This window comes from Crinia signifera, chromosome 7 (assembly GCF_055691185.1).
Source record: "Crinia signifera chromosome 7, ASM5569118v1, whole genome shotgun sequence".
Lineage (NCBI taxonomy): Eukaryota > Metazoa > Chordata > Amphibia > Anura > Myobatrachidae > Crinia > Crinia signifera.
Genome location: NC_139223.1, coordinates 194,872,785 through 194,891,891, shown reverse-complemented (window position 1 = coordinate 194,891,891; position 19,107 = coordinate 194,872,785). Strand labels below are relative to the sequence as shown.

Here is a 19,107-nt window from a genome sequence, read left to right as displayed (position 1 = left end):
CAACCAGCAGGTGCACAGGTGCATTCATTACTCATTGACACATTTTAAAAGATCCACAGGTGGAGTTAATTATTTCACTTGTGATTATGGGCGGGATGTATCAACATACATCTCCGCCCTTCGCACGGCAGCCGCCGCGATGCTACCGCATATGTACTAACATGCGGCCAGCATCGGGCTGCGGTAACGGAGACCCCCGCGGTACCTGTGATGTGGGCTGCGGGGGTCTCCGTCACCTCCCGGCGGCTGCCAGCGTCCCCCTATGTCTCCTCCTCCCCCCTGAAGCCGGATGTCCTGCCGGCTGTGACACCAGGGGGAGGAGATGATCACAGGAGGACGGGAGGGGGTGGGCGCGCGGACGTCGGACGGCAGGCGGCGAAAGAAGCCCATAGGATTCTATAGGGTATCGCCACCCAGAGGGTGGCGATACCCTCCCTTGCGAAAACGGGGCGGACGGGTATTGATACATAGGAAAATGCGGTAAAACGGGTGTTTTCCCGTTAGTACATCCCGCCCTCTGTGAGTAGACCTGCAAAACATGCACTGTGTGGGGTCCTGAGGACCGAGTTTGAGAACCTGTGTGTTAAGGCAACACAAAGGAATTGATAGAACATAGCAGTTTGATGCATGGTGTGGTGTACTCATACTATACACAGGTTAGCATGTAAGCCACAGTTAGCAGCGGCACGCAGTACCAGCATTCAGTGTACACGTACTTGTCACTTTTTAACATAAGGGATGCAGCTAAAGCTAAGGATGCACTGGTACTTGTTTCCTAGCACGGCGCCCATCGCATACCAGCAAATGGCATGCAATGCGATTTTTAATTGTACAAGCACCCTGATGGGTGATTACAATGTTAAATGCACCCCCATTGTCAACGCCACCCCCACTATCAACGCCAACCCAAAGCGTGGCGAGCGCAGCGAGCCCGCACGGGGCGGTGATACGCGTCCTCCGACCTTTTCATACCCTCACTATCCACGTCGGCGTGGAGTTGATTTTAGATAGTGTGGCGAGCGCAGCGAGCCACCGAGCCTGAAGCGTGGCGAGCGCAGCAAGCCCCACGAGGGGACGCTGAATACGAGCCTGAAGCGTGGCGAGCGCACGCGGAATAAATGTAAAGTAATCCGTGTCCCCTCGTCACGCTTTGGGCGCTATCTAAAATCAACTCCATGCCGACGTGGATAGTGGGGGTATGAAAAGGTCAGAGGACGCGTATCACCGCCCCGTGCGGGCTTGCTGCGCCCGCCACGCTTCGAGTTCGCTTTGATAGTGGGGGTGGTGTTGCCAATGGGGGTGCATATAACATTAAAAGCACCCATCAGGGTGCTTGTACAATTAAAAATCGAATCGCATCGCATGCATTGCATGCTGCTATATTGCATGCGATGTGATGCAATTGTATAAGATGTAATACAATCAAAAGATTGGGCGCCGTGCTAGGAAACAAGTACTGACGCACCTCCCGATGGTGTGACCCAGCAAAATGGCAATGCAGCGTAATAGTACAATGCATTGCCGCACACTATATGATCCGCTCTATCACGGCGCAATGTATCCTTACATCTGCACAAAACTACACCGCAAATGTAACTACTAAGAAAAGGTTTTACATAATTGACATTTTCCTTAAATGTGGTTCCTTCTTACAAATTTGCGCGGCTACATATATTCCTGGTAACCTTCCCCTTAGCCATCGGAAGAATATGATTACATTACTATACTGATACCCACTTCTTGTAACACCCAACCTCACTGTTATGCGCTATTTTTTTTTTATCTTTCTTACTCATTTTAAAAATATATTCAATTACATTTCAGGTGACTAATTTCGGACGGCCTCTGAAAGCACTCGGAACAGCGTTTCTAGATATTAAATGGCCAAAAGAAGTCAACAACGGAAAATGGCTGCTTTACATTGTAAATATAGAGTCTAAAGGACTGGACAGGAAGGTCATGTGTCAACCAGAAAGTGAAATTAACCGACTGAAAGTGCTGGTATGTTACTGCTGAATTGTACATATGATACAAGTGAAAGGATATTGTTCATTTTGTGACATCAGGGAAGCTTATACAGTGTTTGATTCCTGACAGGAATCTGGTAAAAGTCGGAGCAGGCGGGAGTTAGCGGACAAGCAGACCGATGCGGATGGCAAATCATTTTCTCTATTCGCTGACAGGAAATACCTGACACTGGTGAGATTTGCCGATCATTCTCATTGTAACTATATATGGGTCACTTGCATGGGAAAGTGGCATTCCGCAGTGCAATACACTGTTGTGAGTTATCGTGACACTGTTTTGTGATATCGTGACACTGTTTTGTGCAGATGCCCCTGAAGTACATAGAAGTACTAAGGGTAACATATCAGTAGAAGAGTTTGGTGATTTGGGGACATTGTATGCCCAGTGCAGATTAAGTTCATGAGGTGACATTATTTGATATGAAAGGTTGGAGAGGGTAGATTTACACCTTTCAGTTGCTCTTGCATTGCATGATTGGCATTCTGCAGCCGTTTAGGGGGTATCGTACACAGACCATTCTACAAAACGGGAGTATCGCCCCCTTTTGTAGGTTTGCCCCCTTTTGTAGGTGTGCTACAAAATGGATGCTAGAGCTGTGTATTCCAATACGGATTTCCCAGCCTTCTTTTTTGGATGCAACAGCGATGAAAAATTGCTTATGCCTGCAGGAGGCATCTGAAGAAATGAGGGGCCTCCTGCCCACATTACATATCATAGGGGTATCGTCATTGTTGCAACCATTTGGCTAACCCAATATACACAAAGAAAGGAAAGTGTGTCATGGTGTGGTGCACCGTAGAAAAGTAAATGGATACCAATAAAATATAGCCTTTATTTATATAGAAACATAGAATTTGACGGCAGATAAGAACCACTTGGCCCATCTAGTCTGCCCCTTTTTTAAACATGTTACCTCAAACCATATTTGATCCTTATTGTTTTGTAAGGATATCAATATGCCTATCCCAAGCATGTTTAAATTGTACTACTGTATTTGCATCTACCACCTCTGTTGGGAGGCTATTCCACTTATCTACTACTCTTTCTGTGAAGTAATTCTTCCTCACATTTCCCCTGTATCTTCCTCCCTCTAGTGTCAGTGCATGTCCTCGTGTTCTGCTGCTCCTCTTTCTGTGACTAATGTCTCCCACCTGTACCTTCCTCCCCCTAGTGTCAGTGCATGTCCTCGTGTTCTGCTGCTCCTCTTCCTGTGAAGAATGTCTCCCACCTGTACCTTCCTCCCTCTAGTGTCAGTGCATGTCCTCGTGTTCTGCAGCTCCTCTTCCTGTGAAGAATGTCTCCCACCTGTACCTTCCTCCCTCTAGTGTCAGTGCATGTCCTCGTGTTCTGTTGCTCCTCTTCCTGTGACTAATGTCTCCCACCTGCACCTTCCTCCCCCTAGTGTCAGTGCATGTCCTCGTGTTCTGCTGCTCCTCTTCCTGTGAAGAATGTCTCCCACCTGTACCTTCCTCCCTCTAGTGTCAGTGCGTGTCCTCGTGTTCTGCTGCTCCTCTTCCTGTGAAGAATGTCTCCCACCTGTACCTTCCTCCCCCTAGTGTCAGTGCATGTCCTCGTGTTCTGCTGCTCCTCTTCCTGTGACTAATGTCCCCCACCTGTACCTTCCTCCCTCTAGTGTCAGTGCATGTCCTCGTGTTCTGCTGCTCCTCTTCCTGTGACTAATGTCTCCCACCTGTACCTTCCTCCCTCTAGTGTCAGTGCATGTCCTCGTGTTCTGCTGCTCCTCTTCCTGTGACTAATGTCTCCCACCTGTACCTTCCTCCCCCTAGTGTCAGTGCATGTCCTCGTGTTCTACTGCTCCTCTTCCTGTGACTAATGTCTCCCACCTGTACCTTCCTCCCTCTAGTGTCAGTGCATGTCCTCGTGTTCTGCTGCTCCTCTTCCTGTGAAGAATGTCTCCCACCTGTACCTTCCTCCCCCTAGTGTCAGTGCATGTCCTCGTGTTCTGCTGCTCCTCTTCCTGTGACTAATGTCTCCCACCTGCACCTTCCTCCGTCTAGTGTCAGTGCATGTCCTCGTGTTCTGCTGCTCCTCTTCCTGTGACTAATGTCTCCCACCTGTACCTTCCTCCCTCTAGTGTCAGTGCATGTCCTCGTGTTCTGCTGCTCCTCTTCCTGTGAAGAATGTCCCCCACCTGTACCTTCCTCCCTCTAGTGTCAGTGCATGTCCTCGTGTTCTGCTGCTCCTCTTCCTGTGAAGAATGTCTCCCACCTGTACCTTCCTCCCCCTAGTGTCAGTGCATGTCCTCGTGTTCTGCTGCTCCTCTTCCTGTGAAGAATGTCTCCCACCTGTACCTTCCTCCCCCTAGTGTCAGTGCATGTCCTCGTGTTCTGCTGCTCCTCTTCCTGTGAGGAATGTCTCCCACCTGGACCTTGTTAAAGCCCTTGATATATTTGAAAGTTTCTATCATGTCCCCCCTTTCCCTTCTCTGCTCTAAAGTATACATATTAAGATATTTAAAAAAATATATAATTTCGATATTTAAAAAAAAAAAATCTAAATAAAGGCTATATTTTATTGGTATCATTTACTTCGCTACGGTGCACCACACCATGACACACTTTTCTTTCTTTGTGTATATTTCAATATGATAGTGTCAGTGGTAGCACACCCCTGAACAAATTGGTTGTTATCATCATCTATAAAAATAGGGGGCCAGAATATATATCATCCAATTGTAATACTAAATCCTGTGCGGCAGATTCCCCCACTCTGTCTTCCATTTGGGTAACCCTAAGCTTATTCAGATTGACCACTGTAACTCCTCTGTCCATCTGTGAATCACCCCTTTACACAACAATTATTTCATGCCAAATCCTTGGTAATGGATGACTTTAAATCATTTTTCTTATACTTACCTTCATTCTCTGGGGCACTGTCAGTGCAAGCACAGATTGTCTAGCTTTGCCATTTTAGCTTTTTGGCCCGTAACATATGCCTTTTGTGTGCTGTGAGGTGGCTGTAGCTGTTGATAAAGGACTAGGAGTATACTATTTATTTAAAGCTTACTTTCTTATTTAAATGAGGATTATAAATGAATTTTGTCTGCATTTAATTCCAGGACTGCGAGAACCATGCAAAGTGCGTGACAATTAGATGCCCCCTTCAGGGCCTGGATAGTAATGCTGTCATCAATGTCCGATCCAGGTTATGGAACAGCACTTTCCTTGAGGTAACCTTGCAGTAATATGTTATACATCCTACTTATGTAGAATGTACTGAGTTCCATTTGATAATTGTCTTTTCCCTTTTTGGTAACAGGAATATTCAAAGATGAATTATCTCGACATCCTTGTGAAGGCCTCAATCAGTATTGACACAGCTTCTGATAATATTAAATTGTCCAATGAAGGTTACCAGGTAAGGACATGTCTAGGTTAGTGGTTCTCAAACACAATCCTAAAGCTCCGTACACACGGGGGGAGATATATTGCCCAGTGTCTCCTTTGCATCAGCGACCAGAGATGGTCGCTGATGAAAGGGAACCTCTGCTGGGGGAGCTGCAGAGGTAATTAGCTGGTCGCAGGAGCAAGCTCCTGCGACCAGCGATTACAATGGGGCAGAAAACAGGAGCGCGCACTCGGCGATTTATCGCTGGTGCGCACTCCAATCACTGGCAATATGGTCGCCTGCGACCATATTCCCAGCGATTATAGCCCCTATCGCCCCCGTGTGTACACAGCATCAGGGTGCACGAATAGTCTGCGTTTTAAAGACATCTATGGCTCAGCACAGCTGGTTAAATCATATTGACTGAGGTACTAATTAAGGGGCTGATGCAGCAGATGTGGTGTTCAGAGTTTTGCAGAGGGACATCGTGTGCGATGTTCACGATGTTCTGCTTAAACTGCGGTTGCATAGCAGTTTCATGCGATCACAAATACAGCAGGGGGTGGTATGCATCACATGCGATCCTTACCTAAATCACCTGTAGCCAAGCATGGTCTGATTTATTATTCTGATTCCTTACACTATCTACATACTGAGGGCCAGATTCTCTAAGCTTCAAAAGTGATACAATGGAGAGTGGTAAACAGCCAGCCAATCAGCTCCTACCTGCCATGTCACAGACTGTGTTTGAAAAATGTCAGGCAGCAGCTGATTGGCTGGCTGTTTATCACTCTCCATTGTATCACTTTTGAAGCTTAGAGAATCTGGCCCTGAATGTGAATTTGCTACTACTTTCATGGGGCTTGTATATGGAGATGTTGTACATTACTAAGATGGGAGTTCTGCTGAATATAGGATATTGCCCATGGCAACCAATTTCATATTTATGTGGATGTTATGCCGCCTGGTGAGGGGGGGGGGGGGGGGATAGTTTGATGGTTGCTGACCATCGAATGATCTCTCCAGCACTCGCAGAGGTAAGACACGTCTCTGGTGTCTTACCTCTGCGAGCGCCCTGTGCAGGACGTGGCCGTCAGCTGCCCAGCCCCCCCCCCCCCCCGCGCGCACCCGCGTCACCAGGCCATTTGCATGGGAACGTCCATGAAATGCTGTGCGCTCCCATGGGCTCTGCCACACTGCTAGGTGCGCGCAAGACGGCGAACATACAGTTTGCGGTGCCCATTCACACCAAGTGTCTGCACATTCGCATAAATGTGCAGATGCTAAAAATCAGATTAAACCAGAATAACCCCCTTAGTGCACAAAAAGTGGATGTCTTGCATATGTACTTGTACAGTAGTAGCTGGATTACACCTGTACAGTTACCGTATTTATCTGTGTATAGGTGCGTGTTACCGTATTCCCTGAGAAGACACAGGCACAGTATAGTGGCGTGCCATGGTGGATTATCCTCGTTGCTATATTAGCAGGAATTTTAATGCTTGCACTACTAGTCTTTTTATTATGGAAGGTGAGTACGTTTATGGTTATCATATTTCCCACACTACACAGGAAAGTTGTAATATGGATGAGATTCCCTGGCTGTATCGCAGTATGCATTGCGATTGGTCAGAAGCACGATGCGCCTAATTGAGGAGGACATGCCAGAACTAGATAAGGGCATCCTGTTACTGTCCCAAATCCTACTCTAGCATGCGATCTTCAACCAGGTTCACCCATCTCTGGTCATGCCCTTCACCCATAAACATTGCAATTCTACAAGGATTTGTTTCCATTCTCTTTATAAAGTCCAGTGTGCAGGAACAATGCATTGAAGTTTAACCTCTGTTACATTTTTAATTGTAAGCCTGTATTGCCATAGTGATCACTGATCTCTAGCCTTCTAGCATCTCAGTACACTGTAGCTAGTGTACAGCAGTAGTTTTATTTTATTTTATACCCTCTTATGACCATATTGCAACTTTATGCAAAACGCAGACTTTGGTTCTAGAGTGAAGACAATAAATCGTTGTTTCTCAACATTAATACATCAAAAAAAGTGGATAAAATATTTGCAGGTCAAAAAAGAGTGGCTGGGTGAAATTTAATAGGATGAGAGATTTAGAAAGTTGAAAATTGGTAAGAATTTTTTTTTTAAAGCGGCAATCATTTACACTGCCAAATCAAACTGGTTTTGCAGTGTAAATGATTGCCGCTTTAAAGAAACTGGAGATTTCTTACCAAATCTCTCACTTTCTCAATCTCTCATCCTTTTAAATTTCCCTTGCTGTCTCTTTTATGGTAAAAGGTTCAAGATTCCTGCCACTAAAACCCACGTCTCCCCCCCCCCCCCCCCCCCCCCATTGAATTTTTGCACTTGCTTCACCATTGTATCTGTACTCATATACACATTACCGTAACTGCAACCATACCATCTTTCATCTCCTCATCATGTTCCCTTTAAGCTCAGTGATGTAGAAATAATTCAAGTTAAAGGCTTCATGTAATGAGAACTGAAGTAGTGCACTGAGAATCCGCTGTACAGTGCAACTATAGACAAATCAATATTCCAGATTGCTGAGCTTAAAGTTGACATTACCCATTCTTTGGATTTTTTTTCTTAAGGGGAATGTAATCATATAAAGCACTTTATGTTAAATGATCACCTGTTCCAGTGCTGTATAGACATCTCTCATATCCAACTTTTGATCAACTACACTTTCGATTGGTTATAATTATAAATGGCTGATGGAAGCCTTCTTAGTCAATATTAGCTACATGTTGGGCTGTATTCACCAGCCACCTATTTAATTACAGGTGATGTGCCAAATTGGAACAGCACATCGCATCTTAGCTCAGTGGTGCGCAAGAAAACATGTAGATGTTAGAGGTACTGTAAATGGCATGTATATGTGCTACCAATCGTTGTGGCGATGCTCAATGGCACATCGCCTTTAATTGAATTGACCCCATAGAGTAGGTAGACATTTTTCAGGTGGTCCAATTTTCACTATATTGCAGCTTATCCATTCCCTAGTAAAAGGTAACATATTTGAGTGATATTGGTAGTGCATTGATTCGCTGGTGAGGACATAAGCTGGGTACGCACCTAAAGATTTATCTGTTCAATTTGTCTGGCGGAACAAAAATCTGTCAATGTATGGGTTTCAAACGACAATCGACAATTTGCTCCAAAACACTGTCACACAGACAATGGCCATTCAGATAAATTGGTTAAATCCGTTTGATTTGACAAAATTTATCGAAACAATCGTTTTTGGTCGTTTTCCAGCATATGGGAACAAATGGCTGATTGTCATTTGCTCCTATACAATGGGGTTTATTCAATGCGAGCAGTGCCAATAGCTCATCGTCAGAGTATTCAACGGCGTCCCCTTCACTCGCCGTTTCCACCTCACTGGTTCTTTTCAGCGAGGTGAAAACGGCGGGGCTCGCTGCATTTGTGGCGAACCTCGCCGCTACGGGGAATCCTCGCCATTCGATAATGGTGAGGATTTCCCCCAACATTTAATACAGTGAGCGGCCGGCGAGGGGGTTAGATGGCGAGGATGGCTTATCTTCTGCGATCCTCTCCAAAAACAAGCCATCCTCGCCGCTCAAACCCCCTCACCAGCAGCATTGAATACCGCCCATTATCAGATATTTGTTCCCACCAGACAGATTGGACGGATAAGTCTTTAGCTGTGTACCGAGGTTTGTTATATGCATACTGTGGATGTGACAGATATTCAGTTTTTCATGCACTGTGACTGCTGATAATTTTCTTTTCTGTTAACCCTTTGAGTGCCAAGTGAATTTGTCAAAATAAGTGTGAAAATTGCCAAGCAATCATTTTTCTTCATCATAATGGCCTGTAATGTTTACCTTATATAGGAAATATAATTTTCACATTGTTTTTTGAATTTATATAACAAATGTGAGCGACGCTGGCATTTTTAGCAGATATTTTGTACATCACAGAGATGTTGGCACTCAAAGGGTTAAATTCCCTCCGCAAATCCGCTAAAAAATCTTAAAATGTATCTAATTACCTTGATTCTTTGTAGTGTGGCTTCTTCAAGAGAAATAAGAAAGATCAGTTTGATGCCACATATCACAAGGCTGAAATCCATGCTCAGCCATCTGATAAAGAGAGGCTGACGTCTGACGCATAGTATTGATCAGCGTTCTGTGATTTGGTAATTGATTTGTTGTTTGATCGCTGCTTGAGGGTGTTGGATTGGCTGCAAGATTTTCTAAAAAAAAAATAACACCACAATCGCTTTTACTGCAGGGGGCTATCATTAATCATTGGGTTCTCCATTTTTTATCTTTATTTTCTGGGATCTAATCTTGATACACGTAACTAATATTTTACCATCTACTCATGCATGTAATACTTCTAACCATATAAAACTTACACAAAGTGCTACCATCTCTCCATGTCTGTCATTGTTTATATCTCTCAAAACATTTTATTGCCTAAGAATGCTGTCCCATGACAATGGTACTGTACTGCCTGAGAATGCTGTCCCATGACAATGGTACTGTACTGCCTGAGAATGCTGTCCCATGACAATGGTACCGTACTGCGTGAGAATGCTGTCCCATAACAATGTTACTGTACTGCCTGAGAATGCTGTCCCATGACAATGGTACCGTACTGCCAGAGAATGCTGTCCAACGACAATGGTTCTGTACTGCCTGAGAATGCTGTCCCATGACAATGGTACCGTACTGCCTGAGAATGCTGTCCCATAACAATGTTACTGTACTGCCTGAGAATGCTGTCCCATGACAATGGTACCGTACTGCCAGAGAATGCTGTCCAACGACAATGGTTCTGTACTGCCTGAGAATGCTGTCCCATGACAATGGTACCGTACTGCCTGAGAATGCTGTCCCATGACAATGGTACCGTACTGCCAGAGAATGCTGTCCAACGACAATGGTTCTGTACTGCCTGAGAATGCTGTCCAATGACAATGGTACTGTACTGCCTGAGAATGCTGTCCCATGACAATGGTACTGTACTGCCTGAGAATGCTGTCCCATGACAATGGTACCGTACTGCCTGAGAATGCTGTCCCATGACAATGGTACTGTACTGCCTAAGAATGCTGTCCCATGACAATGGTACTCTACTGCCTGAGAATGCTGTCACATGACAATGGTACGGTACTGCATGAAAATGCTGTCTCATGATAATGGTACTATACTGCCTGAGAATGTTCCCATGACAATGGTACTGTATTGCCTGAGAATGCTGTCACATGACTATGGTACTGTACTGCCTGAGAATGCATTTCCATGACAACAGTTCTGTACTGGCCAAGAATGCATTTCTATGACAATGGCACTGTACTACCTGAGAATGTGACAGTGGTACTGCACTGCCCGAAAATGCTTTTCCATGCCGATGGTACAGTAGTGTCTGAGAATGCGTTCCATGCCAGTGGTACTGTACTGATCGAGAATGCGTTTCCATAACGATGGTACTGTACTGTCTGAGAATGTGTTTCCATGATGTACCAGTTCTGAGGGATATTCAAACATCAATAGCAGCAAAATAATTACTGAACTCCGTGAACATCGCCATTGCACGCAAATCAGGCTGACTTTGGCTACTTTTGTTTGTAAAACTGTAATAAGCCTATTAGGGATGTAATGCTAAAATAACATGTTTATAGATATGTCAGAAAAATTATTATGTCTAGAATATTTGCATTTTCTAAAAACATGATAAATATGACCTTTATATATATCCACGGTGACCTTCCCTGCTCATTCAGTCCATGCTATTACAACAGTTATTTGCCTCCATGATACTAAAGATTTGCAAGTCAGTAAGCCAACTGTACAATATTTTATCTATGTAGATGAAGAATATCAGATACCAACATTGACCGCTATACAATAGTGTTTCATGGCTTACTATTATCTATGTCCTCACCATCAGATCTGGCTGATTGGTCTAATGCTGAACAACCGCGCTTTTTAATATTTGCGGCTAATTCACCTAAAACACTTAGGGACCGCAGCAAGGACCGGAGATTGAAGATCCCTCCTGCCCCACTGGCAGCCGCATCATGTGAAGCTGCCCGATTTATCGATATCGGGGAGTAACTCATCGGTCTTTGGGCTGCCACCATTCTCAGATGGCGGTAGGCCAAGGGCTACAGACTGCACTGCTGGGAGGGCTAAGCCCACATGCCCAGACACCCGGCGAAGCAGATTGCAGGGACAGGCTCCTTTCGGGACCCCTGTAGGGACCTACATCCCGCTGATAGGATTGCATATTGCAATGCGATTCTGGGCGATACTAGTTATGCCCTAAAGAGGCACAGTATGTTCATGCCTCCCTTTGTGGCAGTGCCATAAGCATCTAAGAAGGTGGCCCCAAGAGGCTGCTGTAACAGTCCAGAAACACCCCTTGGCAGCTATGCATGCATCTTACATCATACAGGATGTTCTGTTATTTATTGTATGCAAACTTCTGTTCTGCAGCATTCTTTCCTTTTCCCACAAGGGATTGTGGGAACTATTCCAAAAGTATTGATCTCTTAAGATGCATCTGTGCTGCTTTTTTTGTTTAACACCTATGCCTGGCAATGCGCTTTCCTATCAAAGTCCTCTTCTAATGTTGCTGGTGGTTACTATGAATGACGATACTGTAATGATCTAATGCTGGTGTCTCTTTGCAGTGTGGATTCTTTAAACGTTCCAGGTACGATGACAGTGTCCCGCAATACCATGCTGTACGAATTCCCAAAGAAGAACGCCAGTTTAAAGATGGCAAACTGAAGCAGAACAGTGAAAAAAAGCAATGGGTCACCAATTGGAATGAAAATGAAAGTTATTCCTAGGAATATTTATAATTGTATTTTTTTATAATGGCTACTGTAAATTGAAAGAGCACCATGGTTGTTGAATTTGGTTATGTTCTAAGCCATAGGCTTTATTGTGAATTGTCTTCCTGGCCCGCTGTGTAAGTGGGACTCGCCTGTGCCAGAATATGGAATAAAAGGATTAAGCTGCCCGATACGTGATAGGGATCATCATATACATAGGGATCATCATATAGGTGCACACAATGTCAGGAAGGGGTGCTAAGTTTTATTTAATGCTGATCTACTGTCATTATGCAATAAAGGAGAAAGCAGTCACTGATCTACTTTTAGTGCATTAAGAAGGCGTTTACAGTCACTATACGATCCCATTCTCTATTTGCCTTAAACCCATCTGTGCCATTATTTAGCATGTGATGTCATGTTTCCTATGCAAATATACAATTCTTTACACAGTCATCACCAACTGCCAACCAATGGCAGGTCATCATAGTACCTAACTGGGTGTGCCTTTAAATCCCTTCACTGTAAGGAAAGCCTTGGAATTGTTGCCTAGTGCTGAACGTTAAGTCTTCACCGCACTATGTACAACTACTGCCTGGATAGAATATACATTCCTTTCCTTTTGCTTTGAGGCTGCAAATTGACTTAAGCATAAAAAAAAGTGTAATTGTGCAATATGTCATTCAACACATCGTAACATTTGCAATTGTGTTCAGATTTAGAACCGAACAGCCGTGTTTCATAAATTCTGTAAATAGCCTAACCTGTTGGGGTATTTATTACTTCCTGTTACATTTAACTTTAAAGTGTGCAGGCGGCCAACGCACAGTGCCGAGTATCCATGGGAGTGCGTCCTATCTGTACAGTAACATCACTGTGGCCGGCTGTGTGTTTCTATGCCCTAGTCCTGGGTTGCGGTTAGAACCACTTCTGTTTTGTGAGATTTCCCATCATGCACTGCGTCCACGTATACCTGGAAAGGGAGTATATATCTGTGGCGAGAGAAGCGTGGTGATCGAAGGGTACAAACCTGCTGCAATAGAATAACCCACACCTACATACAATACAAATAAAATAAAAAAACGCTGTGAGGGCATCTAACTACTTCTGCCCTCACCTAACATCACATCCTGGTCAAGAAACAGAAGTGGATAAAGACACGACCCTTAGCTCTGTCCTTTTATACTGCCGCAGGGTGATGGGTATAACAGTGGGCAATTAACTCCTGTGTAATTCCACTGGCTTCTTTGTGTTCTTATCTGCACAAACAGCTATTATAATATAATTCCACAGTTTAACAATCCATGTGCTAAATGTGTAAATACTGTGATGTGTAGATATAAAATGTTATTTCTAATGATGGGACACGTTCCCTTTATGTCTTGGTTCACTGCATGTTTAGTAACCCTGGATCTTTCGGCCATAAACTCTATATTTCTATAGGCTATCGGTTACATAGTTGAAAATTCAAAAAAAAGGAAAAAGTTACGGTGGTTGCCCGTAGCAACCAGAGTCTAGCTATCATTTCTTCAGTGTGCAATATAAATGATAGTTAGAATATAAATGGTTGCTATGGGCAACGCCTGCACTGCACCTTATTTGGAGTATTTATAAAAATCTATCCCAAAAAGTGCAAGCTACTGAAACATTATTATATTGATAAGACATGAGCAGTAATACTCCGCATCAATATGCACTATGCTAGACGAGAGTGGATATATATTTTTCCTGGACATTATGGGGGAGATGGATCAAAGCTTGGAAGAGAGGTAAAGTACTAACCAATCAGCTACTAAATGCAGATGTGTTTGAAAAAATGACAGTTAAGATTGGTTGGCAGTTTATCTCTCTCCCGGGTTGATACATCTGCCCTTATGTGCTGACATTTAGTGATGTGTAGTTTATGTACAGTTATAATTCTAGTTGTGCTTTGGTTAAGTAGTAATAGCTGTATTCTGTAGTTATATAGGGGAAATTCAGTCATCTGCAATGTGTCTACAGAGTGGCGGTGAAGGCACTGGGGCACTGACCTGTTCTCTAGACTGCGAGTATACGCAGTCTAGCAAATAGGTCCGAATCAGGCCCACAGTGTAGTGACATATGACCAACCAACCAGCTCCTGTCATTTTTCAAACCCAGCCTGTAACATTACAGTTAGCAGCTGATTGGCTGGAGATTTGTCGTTACTCACTTTTCCTCTAACCGTGCAGAGGTGCAAATGAAAAAGTGCGGGAAACATTGCTTCCTTTAGCTGCAATGTGCGCAGCCAGATGTCATTGGCACATCGCTGAGAATGTCCTTCTCCTTTGTACATGCATTGCTCTACAGACATGTCTGATACTTTGTTATATGTAACCATATTCCGTGCACAACACTGTAGATCCAGGAAAACGGCGATGCGTGTGCATGTAATGTGATCTGCAGGTTCTGCAGCCCCAGAATTCATCCGCTGAAAGTTTTTATTGTTGCTCAGGAAAAAATAAAGGAACATTATGTATAGATAATGCTGCTTCCCATGAAAGAGCATACTGTAATATGTACATACATATGGATGTAAAATGTTTATGGATGCAAAATATGGATTACCTGACAGTAAATAAAAGTTACATGAGGGAAGTAATGGTCACTTCATTCCTGACTGCCTTATCAGTACCGAACAAACAGTAGGTTCAACTAAATGGAACACACTGCTGCAGATATTGGGGCAGATGTATTAAGCATGGTGAAGACTCAGAGATAAAGTGGAAGGTGATAATAACGCACCAGCCAATCAACTCCTAACTGTCATTTTAAAACAGCTGATTGGATGGAGCATTATCACTTTCTATGTTATCTCCACTTTATTTCTTCAGCAGACTTCATACATCTGCCCCATTATATGTGATAACGCATTCTTATGTATATTTATATATTCCAAGATGTCATTTTACCCACAAGCAATGTGTATTTTAGCTTTGGTTTAGGAAAGCGACCTCATAAAGAGCTGTTATATGGGCCCTTATTCTGGTTCACTAGCAAAGGCAAATTCCTTCTCAAATGGACAAAACCATTTGCACTGCAGGTGGGGCAGATGTAACATGTGCAGAGAGAATTAGATTTGGGTGGGGTTTTACTTCAAAGTGAGATCTATATTGCAGTGTAGAAATAAAGCAGTCAGTATTTACCCTGCACATAAACAAAATAACTCACCCAAATCTAAATCTATCTGCACAAGTTATATCTGCCCCCCTGCAGTGCACATGGTTTTGTCCATTTGAGGAATGTGCCTTTGCGAGGGAACCCGAATAAGGGCCCTGGTTGGAGACAATACTAGTCTTCTATAAATACTCCTCAGATTTTAGGGTACTTATGTAGTATCTGGACGCCCGATAAAAAAATCGGGTCCATCGCATCGATCGTACGCGATGCGATGGACCCGATTTTTTCAGCGGATTCAATGTTAAAATGGAGTCCATTTTAACATAGGATTCTATGGGAAAATGGGCCCATTTCATTTCCCCACTATCCAAGTGGGCATGGAGTTGGATATAAACCTGTGGCGAGCGTGGCGAGCCCCGCGAGGGGACGCAGGATACTGTTTAAGAAATCTGCGTTCGCTCGCCACGCTTCGGGCTCGGTGGCTCGCTACAGGTTTATATCCAACTCCATGCCCACTTGGATAGTGGGGAAATGAAATGGGCCCATTTTCCCATAGAATCCTATGTTAAAATGGACTCCATTTTATCATTGAATCAGATGAAAAAATTGGGTCCATCGCATCGCATACGATCGATGCGATGGACCCGATTTTTTTATCGGGCGTCCAGATACTACATAAGTACCGATTTTAGTTACACATTACAACTGAGATACTAGAAGTTTTTTTTATGTAGTTATGCAACACTAGAGAGAAATATAGGTAAATTTACTAAAAATAGGAATTCTATTGAAGATGAGATGTTGCCCATAGCAACCAATCAGCACCTTTTAGAAGATAAAAGATAGAATCTGATTGGTGAATATAGGCAACATCCCATCTCCAGTAGAAAGCCCATTTTAGTACATTTACCCCATAGTATTTTCTCTCACTATATAACAGGGTTAGGGAACCTTTGGCCCTCCAGCTGTTGTTGAACTATGCATCCCAGCATGCCCTGCAGCAGTTTTAGCATGGCCAAAGAGTAAAACTTCAGCAGGGCATGCTGGGATGTATAGTTTAACAACAGCTGGAGGACCAAAGGTTCCCCATCCCTGCTATATAAGGACCCTCTATAGCAGTGGTTCCCAACCCTGGTCCTCAAGTACCCCCAACAGTGCATGTTTTGCAGGTCTCCACACAAATTCACAAGTGCTATAATTAGCTCCACCTGTGATCTTTTCAAATGTGCCAGAATAATGAGTGCACCTGCCGGGTGACCTGGAAAACGTGCACTGTTGGGGGTACTTGAGGACCAGGGTTGGGAACCACTGCTCTATAGGGATGGGAATGACTGGAGCGTACAATGACAACCTGATCCATGGATGACCTTGTGAAGCTCCTGAGATACTGTATGTAGGGTTAGCTGAAGGAGCATATGTTACAGTTGAAGGTCATACCCAGGGCTTTAAGTGGTCATGCAGAGGTGGGGGAACTCATCTCTCTATGCCACCTAATTACCCCTCCCCTCCCCCCATTAGGCAGAGACAGGGCCAGTGGTAGGGTTTTTGGCATCCCCCTGCAAACTAGAATGGTTTTCTGTGAGAATTACTGTGCAGGGCCAATGTGGTGGTTACAATGTTCCACCTCACCATTAGAGGTGGTGGAACTCAGTTCCACCCTGTTCTCCCTCACTTTAACCCCCGGTCATACCATTGTGTATGAGCTGATGGCAGCCGACACTGTGTAGCTGTGGATGCATCTTTTTTAGATAGGGAACACTACAGGGTAGACAAGGGGTACACATTTGGCTGGGTGGCACAGATCCTAGGCAGCCTTCAGTGGCTCCGTCTTGACTTTGTTACTTCCAGGGCAGCAGTGAAAGGGCTCAAACAGGCCATCTCCCCTGCAGCACACCACAGCCAGCATGGACGGGTCCAGAGGCTGACCTGCTGTGGGGGTAGGCCAGCATGTCAGGAGCTACACCTGGAGGGAGAGAGTGAGCGAGGTGGGGGGGTAGTCACTGAGGCCGGGGGCCATAGTTGGGCCCTCTCTGGGCTGCGCTGCCACCCCACATCGCGGGAGACATTAGCAGGAACACCAATGGGGGGGCGGCTCCAGCAGTCCTCCGCTCGCCACCTCCTCCTGCAGGCCGGGGATTTCTCCAGGAGGCCTGCTGGCTGGGAAGTACCTGATGATCTTTCCTCGTGGGGGGTCCCCCTTGTCGATGGCGCTGCAGGGGGCCGCGACACTGCCCACCTCCGGCCGAGTATTGCCACGCCTTGCGCCAGGGGACACTCAGCGATTTCTTCCTCCAATCTCACCTACCATGCTATGGGGGACTGATCTTGAGGTCATCAAGCTGAGGAAGGGGCAGGGTGAAAACGATGCTATTTGGGGAGATTTTTATTAAAAGCAGCCTCCAGGCGACTGGCTGTGCGGCTGCCGGCAGCTGCCTCCTGTCAGAGAGACAGGCTGCTGCCGGCTGCAGATGGAGGGAGCTAGTGTGCAGCTCCTCCCAGGCCCGGCTGTGCTACATGTGTTGTGAGGAGGCCTGAACTGTACCCAGCTGCTGAGCATGATGTTTGAGGGTGGGGGAATTATGTGTATATGCTGTGTGCTTGTATGCATGTGTGTATGTATGCTATGCCATTATAATCCTGCGTTTGCCCCTGCTATTGGTGGAGAGAAACCATCTGGTTCTCTTCAATCGATGGCAAAACTATTCTTCATCGGTCATAAACCATCGATGATTGTGAGCCATTGATGCCCATCCCTTGTCTATGCACCCTCTCTCCTAGAGGATACGGTCGCTAGGCCGACACTATAAAGGTCTATATAAAGGCAGCAGCTCCAAACCTTTTTCTCTCCTGCACCCCCTGATTAGCCTTTTCATTTATAATTACCCCTCCTCTCAATTTGATATCCACAGTACTTAAGAGTGGAGTGGAAGTGAGCGGTATGTGCGTCCTTATATTAAGGAGTAGTAGCTGAGGAGTAGTGTGAGGTCAGGAACCGGGACCATCTGTGTCTGGCCGCAGGCTGTGTACCGTCTCTCGCTAACGCCTGTATGATTAATGCCGCTGCTTCCTCCACCCATGTCAGCGCAGGGCAAGTTATCCCTGATGTCTGAGTGCAGCACTGGGGTATGGGTAAAATCCGGAAACGGATAAGACACCGGAATGCCGGACTGGACATCAAACTCTGCTTTCCGGAGCTTGTAGTATCCGGTCCGGGGGTGTCCTGTCCGGGGGTGCTCCATCTGATGAGGCTGCTCTCGCACCTGTCACCTGGGAGAGGAGAGGGGGGAGAATACAGCCTCACTGCATGGTCCAGGGGTGTAATAAAAACTGGAACGGTCCAGACCACACGGGGAGGCTGTAATCTCCCCTTCCCCATGTCCCTGGTGTGAGCAATCACAGGCATCCCCCCGGACAAGACACCCCCCGCATGGGACACCCCTCGGACCAGACACTATAAGCTCCGGAATGCAGAGTTTGATGTCTGGTCCGGCGTTCCGGTGTCTTATCCGGGTCCGGTTTTTACTTAGTCCCCTGGTAGCGCCCATTGTATTGTTGGTCAGTCAAGACCTCAAGGAGATGCAGCGAAACCTGAAGTGATTGAAGCATGGTGAATGGTAAACTGACACGGTGCCCATGTTGAATTACGCCAAAATTTGGATAAAAAAAGTGAAAAACTCATGTCGACCTTTTGACTGTCGACAATCCCATTTTTTACCTAATGCTTGTGTTGGCCTTCAGACCC

The 19,107-nt window shown here is 45.2% G+C and overlaps 1 protein-coding gene across 5 annotated transcripts in view; it reads left to right on the top strand.

Annotated features, from left to right (window-relative positions):
- Positions 1–14,847, top strand: part of ITGA6 (integrin subunit alpha 6) — a 66,597-nt gene extending 51,750 nt beyond the window's left edge. For 3 of the 5 annotated variants that reach the window (XM_083154806.1, XM_083154804.1, XM_083154802.1), the window contains 6 exons: positions 1,825–2,001; positions 2,098–2,199; positions 5,108–5,218; positions 5,308–5,406; positions 6,782–6,907; positions 12,081–14,847. In XM_083154806.1, the coding sequence (XP_083010932.1) occupies positions 1,825–2,001; positions 2,098–2,199; positions 5,108–5,218; positions 5,308–5,406; positions 6,782–6,907; positions 12,081–12,242 (777 nt within the window). In that variant the 3' untranslated portion in view covers positions 12,243–14,847. Of the gene's footprint in view, positions 1–1,824; positions 2,002–2,097; positions 2,200–5,107; positions 5,219–5,307; positions 5,407–6,781; positions 6,908–9,443; positions 9,576–12,080 lie in introns of all 5 variants that reach the window. The other 2 variants (XM_083154807.1, XM_083154803.1) reach the window with 1 other exon arrangement.
- The last annotated feature ends 4,260 nt before the right edge of the window (positions 14,848–19,107 follow it).